Below are 21897 nucleotides of genomic sequence, written 5' to 3' on the forward strand. Positions count from 1 at the left end.
GACAGCGAGTGACTCTGCCGTTCTGATGCAGTTAGGGAGTTCATTCCACCAACTGGGCAGATTGAGCGCGAGAGTTCGGGAAAGTGATTTCTTCCCTCTTTGGAATGGAACCACGAGGCGACGTAAAGCTCAGATTTGATAGACGAGACCCACAGAACCATCAAGAACTTGACACTCTGTTGAAGTCTGTGAGAAACTCACACCTGAGCACTTCATGAGACTTCAATCTCCATACAAGAGGCGTCTTTAAAGGGTCACGAAACACCAGAACACATGTGTTGAGCTGTTGACAGTGGTATATGTGTCTCACACTGCTAAAAACACTATTAGGACACCTATATTTCACTAAAAAGTGTAAATTGGTTGTTTTTGCGTTATTTCAAGCAAATTCGTACTTCCTGTTTGAAAGGAATTTTTGAAGCTGCGTCACGGTCATGAGATAATAGCGTGTATTCCAGCGTGCAGACTGGACGTCTGTGCCAGAGTGTGTCTTATTACGTCTTACAGTGTGATACATTAATGCATGAGTAAGGCTTGGTTCAAACCAATCAGCGCGCTCTATTGTGGAACTTCATTAATATTCATTAGTGTCACCGTGTTTACGCCACAAAGACGCCACGTTGTGTTGGCAAAACAAGCGTGAAGTGTTGCTTTTATAGTTTGCTGCCGTTAAGTTTTGTTTTCATTTTCTCTCTGTGAGAGCTCAGTCTCACGTGTGGATTAACAGTGTACGCGACGCTCGACAACAATAACTTACGTGTCTGAGGATTATTGTTTACCTGAGAGCTGTTCTCATCTGCAAACGCTGAAATCTGAATTCGCTTGTAGTATTCTCTCCATAAAGACGCGGCTCTAGTTGCTGGTGATTGTCCTGTCTCTACAGATTTGGTAAGTGAGCGACCAGCGCTCTTTGTTTATTCAGTTTGTTTTGTATCGAATTAAGTTACTATTGCACTGAGTGCAGAAATGTTAGCACCGCATTTTGTGACCGGAATAACACACGCGGCTTTCTGATGCTACCTGCCGTGTGCATCTAAGTTTCCAGGAAATGCGGAGTTTTTTTCTCTCTCATTCGCCGTGCGGTATCAAACATTGCATGAAAAATACACGCTTACAGCAGTTCCTTGAATCAAATATCTCGTTTGTCGCGAGGGGCATGAATGAATTCCCTGAATGAAAGAGCCAAACTGCAGTTAAAGTCCACCATTTAATAATTTGGCAAATAATTCGACTACAGATGTCCATGTAAACAGTCACATTGTCCGCTGTGTGTGTGTATTTTGACTCTGAAACTCGCGCGTGCACAAATAGACACTCCCACACCATCCCACTTTAGTTCCTCCGACACTCCCCCCTAAACAGAGCTGGACACGGCCACTTTTCTGACTTTTTCCAAAGTAGAGGAGTGAAAACACCCGGCTGAAACGAGGGGCTTTCATGGCCCTTTAAGCTGCAGGCACCCAAACAGCCTTTAATATATAAAGTATTCATTACATTTCAGCAGTTCAGCTCTTTCTCCTTCTGTCATTTCATTATTATTACACACATCTCACTTTCCAGATGTGCTTTGTTTTATTTTTATGTTTGTATTGTTTGGGTTTATCAAAGTCTGCTTCCATTTCATGTCAACAGCTCCTTTAGAAATATTATTCCTAGGAAAAAACCTGACGATGTGTTCAATACTTCCTTCCCCCGCTGTATATTTTATCATCAAAATACTCTTACAATAGTCACAAGTAGGTTTCTCTTCCCCTTTATTAAATACGAGTTCTACATCTACATCTCATTTGCACTACATGGTCATTTCTGTTATGCTCATGCAATTTGTTGCATCCCATTTCTGATTAATGTACAGGTTGATAGCAGGTTTATATAAGGGGACATGATGGTGTGTGGTGGTCTTACGGTGTGGTTTTCTCCGCTGTGGTCCGCGTCAGGTGCATCATGACCAGCGTTCCCAGAATTAAACCCAGATTCGTGCGTCCGACGCCGACCTGACAGCTGAACAGCAGAGCGGGAAGCGGACGAGATGCATCGCGATTCAAAGACAGAGACGGATTCTCCTGAAACAAACACGCAGACGGAGAGATTCAGTGGAGGAACTCATGCACACATACTGGAATATACAAATCTGAAGGTTTTAATGAGTAATCTGGAGAGGCTTTTATGTATAAGTATAAAAATAAAATGCAAAAAATAATAAAATACACCCTCTGCCAATCAATAAATACATATTAAAAAGAAAAACACACACCCACTCATGCAAAACAAATGCTTTCAGTGAAATAAAATAACTGTCAGCAGAAATTACATTTATACATAATAATGTTTGGGTGAATCACTGAAATGTTTACTAATGTTTGACTTGTTTCAAATCTAAATCATTGGTTGTCCTGTTTATTATAGATCTAATATACAATTCTCCTTATTTCTTTCCTTTATATATTCCTTTACTCCAAACACTGTAGAAAAAAAATGCTATGAAAGAGGCACATTTAACTGGACATGTTTTCAGCCCAGGGGAACAAACAATCTTGGAGCAGGACAGGAAGTAGATTCTTTCTTTTCCTAAGTTGCTTCCTGCGGAGCAGCTAAAACAACAGTTCAAACACTATAGTAATGTATAATAACCAATACAGTCAGTGCTTTTGACCCATACAAAGTGTATTATAGTGTACTATATTTACAGTTGAAGTCAGAATTATTCACCCCCCTGTATATTTTATTCCCAAAATTTCTGTTTAATGAAGAGCAGATTTCTTCAACACATTTCTAATCGTAATAGTGTTAATAACTCATCTCTAATAACTGATTTATTTTCTCTTTGTCATGATGACAGTAAATAATATTAGACTAGATATTCTTCAAGACACTTCTATACAGCTTAAAGTGACATTTAAAGGCTTCACTAGGGTAATTAGGGTAACTAGGCAGGTTAGGGTAACTAGGCAAGTTATTGTATAACGATGGTTTGTTCTGTAGACTATCAAAAAAAATTGCTTAAAGGGGCAAATAATATTGACCTTAAAATGACATTTTAAAAAAATTAAAAACTGCTTTTATTCTAGCCGAAATAAAACAAATAAGACTTTCTCCAGAAGAAAAATTTCCTGAATCTGTTTAACATCATTTGGGAAATATTTAGAACAGAAAAAAAATTCTAATCTATATATATCTATATACACACACACACACACACACACACACACACACACACACACACACACACACACACACACACACACACACACACACACACACACACACACACACACACACACACACACACACACACACACACACACACACACACACACACACACACACACACACACACACACACACACACACACACATCTGTAAATGAATGCTGCACCATACATTATTAACTATTGTGAACTGATAACTGTAGTACACTTTAGTTTTTACTGCAGTAAGCTGTGTTGTATTGATGTATAATTTACCGTATAGCTGTAGAAAACCATATTATTGGCTCATTTGTTTATATTACTATAGTTGTGTTACAAAAGCAACTGTAGAATCACCACAACAGATCAATTACTGTAGTTGTTCTGTTACCATAGCAACTGCAGAATCACCACAATGGGTCAATTACGGCAGTTGTTGTGTTACCATAGCAACTGTAGAATCACCACAATGGGTCAATTACGGCAGCTGTTGTGTTACCATAGCAACTGTAGAATCACCACAATGGGTCAATTACGGCAGCTGTTTTGTTACCATAGCAATTGCAGAATCACCACAATGGGTCAATTACGGCAGCTGTTGTGTTACCATAGCAATTGCAGAATCACCACAATGGGTCAATTACGGCAGCTGTTGTGTTACCATAGCAACTGCAGAATCACCACAATGGGTCAATTACGGCAGCTGTTGTGTTACCATAGCAATTGCAGAATCACCACAATGGGTCAATTACGGCAGCTGTTGTGTTACCATAGCAACTGTAGAATCACCACAATGGGTCAATTACGGCAGCTGTTGTGTTACCATAGCAACTGTAGAATCACCACAATGGGTCAATTACGGCAGCTGTTGTGTTATCATAGCAAATGTAGAATCACCACAATGGGTCAATTAAGGTAACTGTTGTGTTACCATAGCAACTGTAGAATCACCACAATGGGTCAATTACTGCAGTTGTTGTGTTACCATAGCAACTGCAAAATAATCACAACAGATAAATTACTGTAGTTGTTGTGTTACCATAGCGACTGCAGAATCACCACAATGGGTCAATTACGGCAGTTGTGTTACCATAGCAAATGTAGAATCACCACAACAGATCAATTACTATTGTTGCTGTGTTTCCATGGCAACTGTAGTATTGCTGCAACAGATCAATTACTATAGCTGTTACCATAGCAACAATAGAATTACCACAAATATTAATGAATTATTATAGTTATTGTGTTTTCATAGCAACTATAGAATAAGTGCAAAAGATGCATATCTATAGGTGTTGCCATAGCAACTATAGATTTACCACAACAGAGTTCTTTGCTAGTATGGGTCAAAAACACGACAGTATTTACTATAAACTACTTTAGGATTTGTTCATGTGGGCTGAAATAAACAGATGAATAATTCCTCCTCATTGCCCACGAGCTGCAGATAAACGCATGAAAACAGATTTAGAAGCGGGTATAAATAAAAATAAATGATAAAAGCTCTTCCAGAGATGATCAGAGCTGCTGCTGGTTTGAGAAAACACATTGATTTATTATTGCAGCCATAATCATCAAACTCCACAAATCTGTGGCTGCAGCTTCTGTCCGCTAAACCAGAGAGACAGGAAACACAGCACACATTGAGGAAGTCTCGTTCAGGCCACATGACTGACACAAACCAGACCAAAAACACCACACCACATCATGCAGCTTACAAAAAATAAAAACAAGCAATAAAACAATTAATCAGATTTTTTTTACAAAAACAATAAAAGCTGATTACTGACACTCTTGAGGTAATAAATGGTACAACTTGATTCAATAATGCACAATTTCTGTATTTTTATTTAGATTTTTTTTATGTTTTGCATAAATTTGCATAATGTTTGTAAAATATTTACATTGCATTTTAAATAATTAATTAATATTTTATATACATGTTTAATTATTCAAATTATTATTGGTATATCCCACTGTTTTGATAATACAAATGAATATTATCTAACTACAACAATATAATTAATAAAAATAATCCTAATTATAACCTAAAGTTGTATTTTTAAAATTAGTACAAAAAATAATGAAATGATTACGCAAATGCCAGCTATCTCTAAATAGCCCAAATGCCAGAACTCGGTTAACAACCCAAATGTCAGACATCTTCAGAAGGTTTAATCTGAGTGAAACGACTGCATCACGAGGAAACACTCACACTGATGCGTTTATGACTCTCACATGACAGCAGCTGACTGATGCATCAATTCAGGATCCAGCATCAGAAAGGTCATCCAGAAATAAACCTCTAAAACTGAGCAAAGATCCATCTATATAGTCATCCATCCTCATTTAAATAATATCATTATCATGTTATCATTAATTTACACAAATATAATGCTTACACATAATAGTTTTAACTTTATTCCTTTTATTTTTATTATTACTATCAATATTATTCATCCATGCATCCACATTGAAATAATTATTGTCATTTTTAATTAATACTAAGTAAAACTATTATATTTATTAGATTATATTTGTGCTAATTAACGATAACAATTATTATTTAAATGTGGATGCAAATAATAATAATAATAATAATAATAAAAATAATGTCAATAAGAAAAATGACAATAATAATAAAAATAAAGTCAATAATAATAATAATAATACTAATAATAATAATCATAATGACAACAACAACAATAATAATAATAACAATAATAATTATAATGTCAATAATAAAAATAATGACAATAATAATAAAAGACAATAATAATAATAATAATAATATAAATAATGACACTTATAATCATAATAATAATAATAATAATAATATACAACAATAACAATAATAATAATAACAACAACAACAACAACAATAATAATAATAAAAAGTATGACCCTAATAATAATAATAATAATAATAATAATAATTAATAATAAAGACAATAATAATAATAATAATAACAATAATAATAATAATAAAAACAATGACAATAATAATAATAAAAAAATAATAATAATAATAATAAAGACAAAAATAAAAATAATGACACTAATAATAATAATAATAATAATAATAAAGACAATAATAATAATAAAAATAAAAATAAAGACAATAATAAAAATAATGACACTAATAATAATAATAATAATAATAATAAAGACAATAATAATAATAATAATAATAATAATAATAATAAAGACAACAATAAGAATAATAATAATAAAAATAAGTATAATAATATTGATAATAATTAAAGTTAAAACTATCATATTAAAGGATTATATTTATTATATTTATTATTATTATTATTTATCCATGCATCAACATTTAAATAGGAATAATTCATTATAATGATAATTAATGATTAACACAAATATAATCCTTAAATATAACAGTTTTAAGATTTTATTATTTTTGTTATTGTTATTATCACCATTATTAGCGGTTGTGGGGGTGGTAGTAGTAGTATCTTTTGATTGGCTGTTTGCAACACTATATGTATTTCCTTTGTTCAACAGGCCTCAGATGGCTTTAGAAGAGCTCTCAGATATTAGAAAGACTATATTAATCGACTGAGGAGAGTTTCTTACCCGGAGAACTTTAACAAAAGCATCAAACTGCTCCTCCATGGGTGCTCCCTCCATCGGCAGGGGCAGACGGTAATACCTGAACACACATCAATAACCTCACATCACTCAGAGCAACATCACATAAACAATTATAACTATTTTTCCTAGAGAAACAATGTATTAAATGAGAAAATAGTGGGTGTGGCTTGTTTTTTCTAATGTGAGCTGATTGGATGTAGTAAAGTAGGAATTTCATTCGCTGGGGAAAGATGGGGAAAAGGGTTTGGGGAGAGTTTGGGGAGACTCCTCCTCCTCACCATTTCTGTTTGATGTTAGAACAGCTGACAGCTGGAGGGGCGTGGTTAGGTATGTTAGCGACGCCCACTACCTCAGACAGACCTAATCTGAGAATTTGACATGCACGGATGAATTGTTCAGCACAAAACTAGCAATGTGAGCAAACAAAATCAATATATAAGGGGTTAATTATTTAATTATTAGTGTTAATTTCATTGACAACTACGACCTTGATCACTTAACACTTTTTTTCTGCACTTGAACCTCAACTGACTGAAGCATATTGGCTTTAACACACACATCTTTCCAAATCAAAGTTGTGCATCATAAAAACACTCCAAACAGCATTGTAAACCACTCCAAATGGCATTGACATCTACTTTCAGATCGAGAATTACCAGTTGAGAAGCGCTGCTCTCCCTGAGGACAATACTGAATGAAAGTTCTAAGCATAGCGAGTCTGAAACACTGCACCTGTATGCGGGCATGGTGAAGCGTGGTCTCCTGTACACCTCCTCTGTGATGTGAATGTCCTCTTCGCTGCAGATGCAGATCTTCTGCGGTTCTCCTTTCAGATGCTCGATGTCGTTGTAGACGTAGAACATGTTGTCGTTCAGTTTGGCGAAGTCGTGCAGCTGAGAAAACACCAAACAGGGAGATTAAAGGGTTTAAGGCAGATTGAGTGAAATCTGTCTTAAAGCGGTGCATGCTGCTTAGAAATCTTGTCTGGATTGATGCTGCGCCGACGCCACTTAACTGTCACATGTGGCATCAAAGCATAGATATATACATTAGATGTCGCCTGGCCTATTGTTGTCTATTGGACAGAATGCGTCAATACCGCCGCCATCTTGGTACAGGGTAGCGCTCCTTTGAAATGAATGCTCGACCAAGGTACAGTGGAGGACTGTGGCCATGCAAAGCCAGAGATACACACATATACACATATATCTATGATCGGGAGTTTTCCAGGATGTTAGTATTCAATTTTTTTTTTCTAATTACGAAAATGATAATTTTACATCACTTTTCTACATTGATGGATCAGTGACCGCACGGGCATTCCTGACAAAAAGCTTGTGTTAGTGTGTATGGAAATGTACTATCCACCCTCCCTGTTAAATCTGATCTAATCATGTCCTGAAACACAGCTCCTCTCCTGCTTTCACTGCTCATACTGACGGAGAGAGCGACTCGCTTGTGAATGAATCCCCCGAACGACACTTTCACTAACGTTAGTCGACAATAATACAAGTTTCTGGCAGCGCAGCATCTCGTTGTCATATTTCTTTTGCATTGTTTGCTGGTTTTATTCAACAAAACTAGCATAAGCCGAGTGTTTAGTGTGAGTTGGAGCTGCTTTGCCGTATGGTGAATGCAGTAAGTGACTGTTATCATCAATAACGTTACCTGATTAGCACAAAAGTTCAGAACATACAAAAACAGAGAAAAACGTAATATTACCTATGAAATGTTCTGCATTTGTGCTTTGTTTTCTTTGTTTGCTCGTTACTACACCCGTAGACAGTGCTAAAGTCCCGCATCTTCACGTTATAACACTGTCTTGACTGGTGCGGTTGAAAGACATTTGTCCTGGGAGCACTGTACCAATGTGGCGGCGCTATTGACGCATGCTCAGGGTCCCTATGCGATATCTAGTGTATATATCTATGGCATCAAAGTACCGCGACAGCACTCCGAGATCAGACGGCTAATTCAGACCGTGCAGCATCTGAAGAGCGGCTGCAGGAGCTCTGATGACGACACCGATATTACAGGCTTGGCTGAGTTCACCACATGACAACAAACACGTGTGTTTCGGGTTTATTATTGGACAAATTTCGATTCAAAAGTTTCAAAACAAACAACAATTCACTTTTCACACCCTCTCTATCCTGTACACATCTTGCTTATTAAAAGACTACAAATATTGTACTGCAGTATCATCTTTTGTTAAATAATCTGGTTATAAAGGTTGGCTTGTTTGCAGAGGTTTATTTTTAACTTTTTTATACAGACTATTTATTGCATTCAGCTCCATGAACGATTTAAATGGTATATTTTAGTGAATAACCTAAACATGAACTCAAATAAATCTGAAAGACTTGAAATAAAATAATCATCATCATCATTGATCCTGCCACCCTAAAGCTCTCTTAACAAATTAAGTTAAAGAACGATTTTATTAAATAATTATAAATGATTTATATGATTATATTATAAATATATATTTTATTTCCTGTCTAGCCGTTTATAGGCTACGTGCTCTTTCTGGGAAACTTCTACTTAATCTGTAGCTCACTTAATTTACCTTTTGTTCAATCTTTTCATCTTTTACGTTGGAAAGTTTTATATCTATAAATGCACATATATGTAAACCCCTTTTTAGCATATTATAGCAAACAAGAAGTATTAGTCTAAAGAATGATGTTTAATGATGTCTAAAGAATGATGATGTTTAAATGATGCATGAAAGCCCCTCGTTTCAGCAGGGTGTTTTCACACCTCTACTTTGGAAAAGTCAGAAAAGTGGGCGTGTCCAGCTCTGTTCAGGGAGGAGTGTCAGAGGAAGAAAAGAGGCGTGGTGTGGGAGTGTCTATTTGGGAACGCGCTGACTTTCAGAGTCAAACACACACACACACACTCACACACACACAGGGGAGAAAGTGACTGTGTTTACATGGACATCTGTAGTCGCCAAATTATTAAATGGTGGACTTTAACTGCAGTTTGGCTCTTTCATTCAGGGAATTCAGTCATGCCCCTCGCGACAGACGTGATATTTGATTGGAGGAACTGCTGTAAGCGTGTATTTTTCATGCAATGTTTGATACCGCACGGCGAATGAGAGAAAAAAACCCTCCGCATTTCCCGGAAACTTAGATGCACACGGCAGGTAGTGTCAGAAAGCCGCGTGTGTTATTCCGGTCACAAACTGCGGTGAAAATCCTACACGAGGTTAAAGTTTGGTTGTGGTGCTAACATGTTTACACTCGGTGCAGTAGTTTGTTTGATACAAACAAACTGAATAAACAAAGAGCACTGGTCGCTCACTTACCAAATCTGTAGAGACAGGACAATCACCAGCAACTAGAGCCGCGTCTTTATTAAGAGGAGACTACAAGCGAATCCGGATCTCAGCGTTTGCAGATGAGAACAGCTCTCAGGTAAACAATAATCCTCCTTATGCCGAGTTCAGACTGCATGATTTTCAAACTAGTCGTGTCACAGATGTTTCCACACTGCATGATTATCTGGGCTGGCGTTTCTTCGCTGCTTTGTTTACACTGCAAGATGGATCGGCGACAGGGACTTTCACATTGCACGACTTTACTATAGGAAGAATCGCCGACAACTTCGTCCAAACTACGTCTCACAGCCAAAAACATGAAGTATATCTTTTGTTCTTAACTACATAATGAGAAAGAAGCCTTTAATGGGGTAGAACATGTACATGTTTGCTCACCTGGGTTTAAAGGGAATTAGCCATTTCTCCTCAACGTTGATAATAAACTAATTTCTTTCTGTATGAAACGTCAAACAGACACAGTTGCTCCTGAGTCCTGTCAAACCTCCACTAGTTTTTCCTCCATTTCGTGGGTCCAAATAAACCGAAAAAGAGCGCTGTTAACTCCTCCCCCAGCCTCCCGCGGGCCTGCAGCAGTTATACACACACGCACACACACACAAGTAAAAGCTGCTCTCTCATTGGCTGTAGGCGATCGCTGATGTTATTTTCAGTCAAAACTCAATTCACACGGCATGATTTGAATCGCCGACAGCTCCAGATATTCAGCACGCTAAATATCTCACAGGCATCGGCGATTCTCTCAGATCGTGTCTTTGATCGTTCATACTGTGTGATTGTCACTCACGTGCACGAGCAGCGATTTGCCTGTGATTTCAGGCATTTGTCGGCGATTTCTCAAAACCTGTCGACGAGCCAAAAAACGGGGCTAAAATCACGCAGTCTGAACTAGACATTAGAAACTTAAGTGATTGTTGTCGAGCGTCGCGTACACTGTAATCCACACGTGACTCCAGCTGAGCTCTCACAGAGAGAAAATGAAAACAAAACTTCACTGCAGCAAACTATAAAAGCAACACTTCACGCTTGTTTTGCCAACACAACGTGGCGTCTCTGTCGTCTAAACACTGTGACAGTAATGAATATTAATGAAGTTGCACAATAGAGCGCGCTGATTGGTTTGAACCAAGCCTTACTCATGCATTAATGCATCACACTGTAAGACGTAATAAGACACACTCTGGCACAGGCGTCCAGTCTGCACGCTGGAATACACGCTATTATGTCATGACCGTGACGCAGATTAAAAAATTAAGTTTCAAACCGGAAGTACGAATTTGCTTAAAGAAACGCAAAAACAACCAATTTACACTTTTTAGTGAAATATAGGTGTCCTAATAGTGTTTTTAGCAGTGTGGGACACATATACCACTGTCAACAGCTCAAACACATGTGCTCTGGTGTTTCGTGACCCTTTAACTCCTAGAATTTATGCTTATTGCTTTGTATTTAATAGACCTGTTCGTTTTTATATTAACATTTCCTCTTATTTCTCTCATGCATTTGTTATATATTTTATTCATAATTATCCCCTATTGTTTACAAAGGAACTATAGTGTGTAGAGGCTGTATTCTGTTTTATTAGTAAATATTTTGTTGTTATAAATAAAAACAAATAAAAAATGATGACGCCATGTGATCGGTCATCATGACTGCAGCAACTTTGAGCCCCGAAGTGTCCAGCTGTCCGCTTGACGGCTCCGTTTTCAACTCCGCCCCCGCCTGTGCTCGGCTAATCTGGTTGATCACCGGCTGCAGCTGAGCTTCATGTTGAACGCACCTAAAGGTTACAGGTTTTCAGCTTTCTTCAAAATATATTCTTTCGTGTTCAAAAGAAGAAACTCAAGCTAGTTTTAAAAAAACGTGATTGGTAAGTAAATAAAGAGTAAATTGTGATTTTTGGGTAAACTTTCACTTTAAAAAATAGATTATCATTCGCTAATGATGTGATGAACATGAATTTTAATTTGGCTAGAGTATATACTTTTGATTTTTGAAGAAAGCTAAAAAACCTGTAACCATTGACTTCCATATTAGTAAAAACAAATACTATAGAAGTCAATGATTACCATTTCCAACATGTTTCAAAATATCTTCTTTTTTGTTCAACAGAATAAAACTCATTAAGGTTTATAACAAATAAAACTTGAATAAATGATGACTGAATTTACACGCTAAGCCTTTAAATGTCACTAAGCTGAATAGTAGTATCTTGCAAAACATCTAGTAAAATATTATGTGCTGTTATCAAGGCAAAAACAATCAGTTATTATAAATGAGTGATTAAAGCAGACATGTTTAATGAGCTCTGACCTCTTTCCTGATGGTCAGCTCCAGGTCCTCAGATGAAGCTCCGCGCTGCAGATGCTGCAGGTTCTCGTGTAGGTTCTCCTTCCTCCGCGGTGTGTATGGGAGAAAATCCTCCTGCAGATGCAGAAACACCACCGGCTCCTCACGCAGACAGAAGAAGATCACCTCCTGCGCACACACACACACAGAAGATGGAGGTCAACACACACACACACACACACACACACACACACACACACACACGCACACGCACAAGCGCACATATATGCACTCACACCCACAAATGCGCACACACACACACATGCACACACAAACGCACAAACACACACGCACAAACAAACACAAATGCTTGCATGTGAATGCACACATGCGCAAACATACAAATGCGCACACACACACACACACATGAACATTAACACACAAGCAAACACACGCACGAACACACGTACATGAAAGCACAGACAGAAGCACTTGATTTGAATCAGATAATTATTGATTGGAGACTCATTCTGATCGGATCATTAAAATCATTTCAAGTATTTGACCCTCAAAGTGCTTATTGATGTTCTGCTAGCTGGATCTGACCTGATGTCCGCGAGTCTGCAGGCTCTCAAGGACCCGTTTGAAGCCACCCAGACTGGTCTGACCCATACCGTACAGGGGGAACCCGCCGCCGCTCTGCCTGAAGTTTGGAGCCCCGTATGAGGCGGTGGTGTTCAGGACGTCTGCTTTACTGAACACATCCTGCACCATGAAGAACGAGCCCTGAGGATGCACAAACACACAATTACACAACTACACAAACACTGTATGAGGCGGTGGTGTTCAGGACATCTGCTTTATTGAACACATCCTGCACCATGAAGAACGAGCCCTGAGGATACACAATTACACAATATACACACACAATCACACAACTACATAAACACACAATCATATCATCATACAGTCAAACCATACAATAACACAGCTACACAAACACATATACAAATACGCAACCGCAGTTACACAACTACACGAACACACAATCACAACCAAACAATAACACAGGCATACGATCACACAATTTCAGCCACACAACCAAAAATGAACCAAACATAAAATAAATATTTTTATTTATAATAAAAAAAAATTATATTATAATAAAATAAAAACAATAAATAAAATACATTTGTAGTTAACCCTTAAAGACCTAGAGGTATTTTGTGGGCATCTAATGGGCCTATATATATATATATATATATATATATATATATATATATATATATATATATATATATATATATATATATATTTTATTTTATTTTTTATTTATTTATTTTTTTCAAAAGCAGCTTTATTGTTATTTTAGCAGTCAGCCTCAAGTGTCATATTTTATTTTAAACAGGAAAACTTAAAGCTTCAATCTGTATCATTTAAAGGTCCAGTCTAAAACTTTTTTGGTCCGAAAACATATGAACAGACAGAAAATGTAAGAAAAACGTTTTTTTAAAAAGTGGCATTTTCTAGTTATAACAAACAAAACCTTATGAAGTTTGTTTTTTTTCCTTTAGAAATACACACTACCATGTTTTATACTTCCAAAATAAATTGTGTCTATATCCACTTTTCCCTGAGCAAGTTATAGCAATTTATTTCAATGTTATTCCAAGGCGTTTTTCATTGTGAAAAAAAATTGTGCATTTATTTACTGACAATATATTTGCCCAAAAGTTCTGGGAATGAACTAAACAGAAAGATTGTTACAAAATAACAGAACACTGAAGCAAGTTTGACTTTTTCCGAATAATATATATTCAGTTATCATAAACAACACTACTTACAATAAACAAAAAAATAAGAAAATTATAAATAATGTGTCAAAGTCCAAATAAACATGGTGCAAATCCTCAGTAAAAACTTAGATATAAATATTTACTATAATATAAATAGTTATATAACTAAACTAGATTCAATATGGACCATCCTTTGGTTTTATGTGCCAGCATATGGTGTTGACCCTGCGGCTTATCAACTTTTGCGTTGCAGACAAACAGCCGCACCGCCATTTGCGTCCTTTGAAAACAGCAAGACAAGCACTTCATCTTTGCTGTGTCACTGTTTTGTCATGTTTTTGTGCTGCTGTGCATGCAAAAGTACTTAGTATGAGAATTATTTCAAGCAAAACGTTTTTTTTGCATTTTATTTAGCCGTGCGTAAATGTACAGCCTATTTCTCATTTCGGGTTGTTCAAATTGCTGATTACTGGTCCACAAAGCGAAACCCATGCTTATTGGTTGAGAGAGAGCAAGTTTGAACCAATCTGGGCATGGAGGATGAACAATGCATCAAAGCATCATGTCTAGTTTGTCCGGAGACAAGCCACAAGCGTTTCTTTGTCAAATCAGCTGTCAAAATTTGATGACATAACCACACTGATTCTGGAGCCTCTGAAAGTCTGTGAATGCAATGTTTTACAGCGCTGGAAAGCTGAGACTCTTTTCTTTGACTCTGAATTGTACGGATTGGATCAGCAGATGAAAAGTAATTAAACATTTAAGAACAATACTTATTTTTAGCCGTGGGCGGCTGTCTCTGTCTTTAAGGGTTAAAAACTCCCAAAAAAAACTAAAAAAAGTTGAACAGAAAATTAACTGAAATGTAAAAAATAACTTGCAAAAAAATTACAAGAGAAAATTCAAATATATATATATATATATATATAATTACATTCATTTTTATTTTATTTTTTTATATTTTTTTATTAAAACAACAAACAATTTAATTAAAACAATAAATAATAAAAATTATAAATGAGAATTGAAATGGGTTACACAGACTCGTTTGATTATCAGATTTAATAAACTACAATGGACATTATACAAGACATGAGTAAAAGGAAATAAAAATAACGTCAAGCAACTTGGTAAACAAAGACAAACATCGTACAACACAGCAACATATTTAAAGACAATGATAAAAGGTAACAAAATAATACTGGCAGAATAATACACCTGAGAACATTTAAAAGACCAAAAACTGTCCGTTAGATATGCACACGATGTATTAAATATCATGCTTTAACTACAATGGAGTGAAAAGATCCAGCGGTACATCCGAGATGGGCTGGCCGAAGTGAAGCTGCTCTCGGGGTGGGATGTGATGACGAAGCTCCTGCTGGAAGGCTGGGAGTCAAGGTCCGCATAAGCCAGGCATGTCCAAACTCGTTCCTGGAGGGCCGGTGTCCTACAAAGTTTAGTTCCAACCCCAATCAGACACACCTGGACTAGCTAAACAAACTCTTACTAGGCTTTCTAGAAACATCCATGCAGGCGTGTTGAAGCAAGTTGAAGCTAAAATCTGCAGGACACCGGCCCTCCAGCACCGAGTTTGGACACCCCTGCCATAAGCTGAGGCACATGGCCAAAGACACGCTATCTTTGTGAACAAACTGCCGATTCGAGTTTTAAACAACTACATTCTCAGCTGAAAAGCTGTTAAAACTTTATTTTGTGGCACAGTAAAGGAGTATTTTTAAAACCGTGCGGGTTTTCTCCTCCGCCATTAGCTTTCGCTGATTACTAGCTTCGCAAGCTCGGACAAGTCTCCTCTCGATGCATCCTTGGCCAAAGGGGCAGAACAAGTACACATCCGGGAATTTTAACTGTACTTTGCAAGAGGTGAACTTTGAAGTACTTCGGCGGCGGTTGATGACGAGGACACAAGAACGCATATTGAGAAACAACAGCCATGTAATCTTAAATAAAACTGGACCCAACTGCAGCATTAGGCCCCGTTTACACTAGTGCGTATTAGTTTTAAAACGGCGTTTTAGAATGAAAACGATCCGCGTCCACACTCGCGTTTTACCCAGCGTTTCTGAACTGCTCTCCGTCCACACCAAAACGCTTAAAACGCACATCACGTGACCACACACACACACTTTGGCAATCGCTGGAGCCCATCTACCCAGATGAGAGCTCTGCTAGTCGGACTTCTCATCAAGCATCTCCCGCTGGATCTAATCTCACTATATTTATTAAACGTGATATTTCATTCATCTTGTTGTCTTTATCTAACGACATATTCCCTGACTTTGGTCACTGGAATCTATTACTTGTTCTCAGGTAACGTGTTTTGGCTGAGCGCAAAGATAAGTTAATGATTAATGTAAGCACGTAGCCTACATTCTGTATATTGACTGATCGCTTGCCTTTATTTCCTATAATGTATAAACTTATTGTATGTTATACTTTTATAATGGCCATTATCGATTATTAAAACCAGGGCCGGATTAACCAATGGGCCTTATGGGCACAGGCCCAGGGGCCCGTGCGCACTAGGGGCCCCTGCGAGGGGGGAGAAAAAAAGACAATTTCGGAGTGTCTTTTTAGGCTAATTGCAAATAGCGCATCCAGTTGGACTAAGCTATTCAGGGTTTACGCCTATCGATGCCTGATTGATAGAGACGAGATGAGTAAAGAGCACTGTTATAATACAGCCGCAGTGGCGCACCTTGTAAGGCACACAGCACCAACTTTTGACGCGATTACACATAACATCGGTTCGAATCCACCATCAGTTGAACTCGTGCTACTTTTTTTTCTCCCCATTACATATCAGATTGGAAATATATTTATTTTTAACAGGAAAGAAACATTTTTTAAAAATAATGCAAATGTGATATAAAGTCACAAGTGTCTCGTGGGTATTTAATAATGTTTAGCCTTATTATACGCGCCTGCCGCGCCTCCCTCTCTTCAAAAACTCTATTGCTCAGACAACTGTATTTCCTCTGAGCAAAAAAATCGCGATCACATATTAATATTATTATTATATTTAAATTGCCTTTCTTTCTTTAACTAAACAGAATGCTGTAATTGGTCAAGCGCGGAAACGTCAGTTTTGTAATAACCCGCACTAAACTGAGCGGACTTTATCTGTCATAGATCAAAAATGAGTGGACAAGTGGATTTAGCAAACGCGAGAGAAAGAGGAGAGGAGGCATCTTTATTGAGGCATTTTCCATACACACCTTCTTTAAACAGACCCGTGATCAGGAGAATGAGGGTACAGAAGAAGACGTTAACTTTAAAAGATGAGAAGCTAGCATTAACCAGGCGGAGGAGGCTAACGGCAGCGCAGCGCGGACTGGATTCATCGTGTGAGAGACAGACAGAAAGGGAGAGAGAGAGGGAGAGAGAGAGAAAGGCCAAGAAGAGGAGAGAGAGGGGAGAGAAGAGGTATAGTGTGTGTGATTTCGGATACTTTTAGGTTTATAATCAAGTTTTCATCACGAGAAGAGTAGAGAAAATACAGGGAGAGGAGAGAGAGAGTAAATCAGTGTTTGTATTATGAAAGACTCAGATTCATAGAACTCAGATTCATAGAACTGGATTGGAGAAGCATTGTGCGTTATATGCCATGGCAATAATATGCTTTATAAGTTTTTAAAAGCAATACACTAAAATACCCTTAAAAAAAAAAAAAAAAAAAAAAAAAAAAAAAAATATATATATATATATATATATATATATATATATATATATATATATATATATATATATATATATATATATATATATATATATATGTAGTTTTATTAGTATTTCTATTTAATGCTTTGAAAAATAATTTAAATCTTTGCAGACTATAAATACATATGTACTATATATCATTTATTTAAATATGTGGGCAACAAATTATAGATTAATTTTATTTAAAAATTATTATATTATTCTTATTTTTTAAATTCAACTATTGGGGTGCGGCCAGGTAGGGGGCCCTACAATACAATGTGCCCAGGGGCCCCTGAGTTCTTAATCCGGGCCTGATTAAAACTGATATTCAGCAAAAGAGAGGGTGTGTTTCGTATTTTCACTGAAATTGAAAGGAGGCAGTTGTTATCGGCTCCGTTTTGTTATAAATATGCACACAGTGAAGATGACGCTCATGCAGCACGACGCCTCAACATTTCTGCTGTCTGTTTAGTTGTTAATATTAAAATAAAAATAGGCAGTTCCTTATATCAAGTTTACATTTTATTGTTGAGAAAGTGAAACAACGTAGCCAAGGTGATGTGAATGAAGTTATAAAGTACACTGTTCCCTGTGAAGATTGACGCGTGTCCTCGGTATATTTCCATATCAAACTGAGAAGAAGAGACTGCAGCCATGATCAAACTTGCGAAGTCTGAACTTACACGGAGAAGATTCAGGACTGAACTGTGTGTTAGGCTACTTAATATTGAGGAAAAGCCCCAATCAGAGAGGCGAATGTCTGCAGCCCCGCCTCCGTTTTCAGATATCTCCGTCTTTCCCCATCCACACTGAGACGGAGCTGCAGCGTTTTAGAATGAAAACGGCCTCTCCAGCGTTTTCGAAACGCTCCGTTTTCGGCGCTCGAGAACTCCGGCGTAGTGTGGACGGATGGCGTAACCGTAGCAAAACTTATGCGTTTTCAAACTAAAACGCATTAGTGTAAACGGGGCCTTAATCCCGGCGGTAAAAAACCCTCCGCTAAATGACTAATTACTACTTTATGATGCAGAAAGTTTCCCAGTGGGCTCAGAGGAGCCTCGTCAAATTTGCAAATAAGAAGAACAAAGGAGAACGTTTGACGAGCGTTCTCTAATGGTTTACAGAGAAACTCACCATCAGCTCGTCAGCAAACACAAACTAACGAGCAAACAAAGAGAAGAGCAGTGTGTGTGTGTGTGAAGAGGTGACGAGTCTTCAAAGTCTCCTAGAAGTGCAAACGTGATTGAAACACACTCACACTCACACACACACACACACACTTACAAACCTGCAGTGAACGTGGCATACAGCAATACCACAATACACATCAGACCAATGCTATTCACTGAATATCTGCCTTGTAAACAACACTTGAGCGGTGATATTTTCATATTACAGCACTTTAGTGTTGCATGGTTCTATTATGTTAGTGCATGTCAAAAGATTTTCTTTATTCTTTATTTTATTTAACTACAAATATAAATTGATGTACTTTGTTATTAATTTAATATATATGTAACTGAATTTAATGAAGTGTGTAATGAGGAGATGCGTCAGGCTCACCTGGACCAGATGGTGCTCAGGCATGTTGTCCGAAATCCTCCCGACTTTATAGTTTGTGCGCAGAACATCATCATGGATCTGAAACTCCTGTCTGCAGTTATATCTGAACACACACACACACACACACACACACACACACACACACACACACACACACACACACACACACACACATTTGTTTTTGTGCATTGTGAATTGACATTCCATAAGTTTCCATTGTTTTTAATACTGTATCAACTGCAACCTCATTAGCCGCATTTCCACTATCGGGCCAGTGCGAGCCAGAGCTTTAATCGGGCCCGGCCGGGCCAATAGCCCGGGAGGTTGAGAAATGAGGCTGAAATCATGTCGCGTTTCCACTGTCGGGCTAGTAGCTCACAGCGCGTCACGCAAACACCGCCCACAGAACGCCCCCGAATCAAACGTCACACAACCCGCCCACTCCAGCGAGAATGAGGCAGATAAAGCAGACCATAGAATCATCACGAAACGAAACAAACAAATGACCCGTTACTGTACAGCAGTACATGAAATGTCTATACACACAGACCTGTGTATTTCCATTCATTACATTTGTTTACTCGCCGACCGACTGTTGGCATTGTGCATCGAGTGCTCTCGCCACTGACGGAGGAACCCGACACAGAGAGCGCACCATCCATAATATAAAGCCACAGAAATTCTCCGTAATAACTCGATACGGCATGTATTTTATAACATCCTCGTTTTGAGACGTCGTGTTAAGCGTTTCAGCACAAGAGCGAGTAGCCTGATAAAATATAGCCATATTTGTTGCGCTCGGCAGCTATTTACTAAAGCTCTTCATTTAAAGTTTCATTTATAAATTTAACCACGTCATATAAAAACATAAACAGTTGTTTGAGGATATAGAACACGTTTTGTGTTTGGGCTTTCCCCCAATGAGTTTAAAGCAGCGAGCGCTGCGCAGGACTGAGTGACAGAAAAAAAGGTATAGGCTAGATTCTGCTTTCACTCACCCAAATAATGCTCTGTTTGCGCGATTTGATTAGTATCATCGCATCCAAATACTTTATAAAAAATATTTGAAACCTTCTCCGGTGTTAATTGTTTTTATAAAATATCGAAAATCTTTTTTTTCAGACAGGTCTTTGTAAAATGAAAGTTATAGACTATAAGTGGCTTTAAAACGGTTTGATTTATGTATTGTATATAGGCTACCTACATATAGCTAGCTTTTGTTTATTTTATATTGGTTTATTTATTTATTTAATGCGATTTTATATATGTCCGATATTTGTAATTCTTTAAATTATATTTCATTATAGCTTAGGCTATTTTATCAAGATATGACACTATATTGTTTAAAGTCTACGAAAGTGGGCACGTAATTTGTTAGGTTTTATGTCCTTCTGTTGTATTTATATTGTGTATTATCTCCAAAATAAAGAAAGAAAAAAGCCGCTCGCGGCATAACAGAGCTGTGAAGGAGCGCTCTTGCCCGGTCTCACACACACATACAGGCATCTAAACGCGCACAAACAAACATTTTAAACTTGACAAAAACTCTGGAAAACCTTGACTGTCTGCTGTGTCTTTAATATGGTGCAGGGTTCAACACTAATGATTTTTTCTACTGGGCCGAACGGGCCAGTGGTTCAGTTTTTCACTTGCCCTGCCAAAATTTTCACTGGCGCCACCCAAAAAATAAATAAATTAAAAATAAAAAAATGGAAGTTAATAGCTATTTTTAGCTGCATATTTTAAGTAATGCGTCAAAAATAAAATCTGTGATTCTACAATTTCAATACTTTAAAATTGTTAAAAAGTGTCATGCAAACAAAAAGGGCAGAGGAAAATGTGGAGGTATTTAATTGCGGTTCGAAATTATTTAACAATTGGTGGCTGACTTGTCAAACTGACGGCAAACTGTGCAAAACATGACTTCATTTTTTTTATCGTGTTGTTCACACAATCGTTTTTTATCGTGTTGTTCTAATGTCTTGCAGTCTGCTTGCAAGACATTAGAAACAGACATTTTCTTTTCCCAATCGGGCCAGTAATGATCCTGTCTACTGTCCCAAACGGCTATCACGCTGGGAATAATAAAAGCAGTTTTTAATTATTTTAACAGCATTTCAAGCTCAATATTATTGGCCCCTTCAGCAATATTAGTGTTGGATTGTCTCCAGAACAAACCACTGTTATACAATGACTTGCCTAATTACCCTAACTTTACCCTAATTACCCTAGTGAAGCCTTTACATGTCACTTTAAGCTGAACACTAGTGTCTTGAAGAATATCTAGTCTAATACTATGTGCTGTCATCATGACAGAGAGAAAATAATTCAGTTATTAGAGTTATTAACACTATTATGTGTAGAAATGTGTTGA

At 37.3% G+C, this 21897-nt stretch overlaps 1 protein-coding gene across 4 annotated transcripts in view; it reads right to left on the reverse strand.

Moving 5' to 3' along the window:
• The window catches only part of pald1a (phosphatase domain containing paladin 1a), a 185565-nt gene that overhangs the window by 45378 nt on the left and 118290 nt on the right, over window positions 1–21897 (reverse strand). For all 4 annotated transcript variants that reach the window (XM_073917452.1, NM_198811.1, XM_073917451.1 and 1 more), the window contains 6 exon segments: window positions 19524–19626; window positions 13048–13227; window positions 12466–12630; window positions 7539–7699; window positions 6789–6864; window positions 1906–2063 (listed from right to left, as the gene is read on the reverse strand). In XM_073917452.1, coding sequence (XP_073773553.1) covers window positions 1906–2063; window positions 6789–6864; window positions 7539–7699; window positions 12466–12630; window positions 13048–13227; window positions 19524–19626 — 843 coding nt within the window.

The sequence above is a fragment of the Danio rerio genome, chromosome 12 (genome assembly GCF_049306965.1).
Source record: "Danio rerio strain Tuebingen ecotype United States chromosome 12, GRCz12tu, whole genome shotgun sequence".
NCBI classification, from domain to species: Eukaryota; Metazoa; Chordata; class Actinopteri; order Cypriniformes; family Danionidae; genus Danio; species Danio rerio.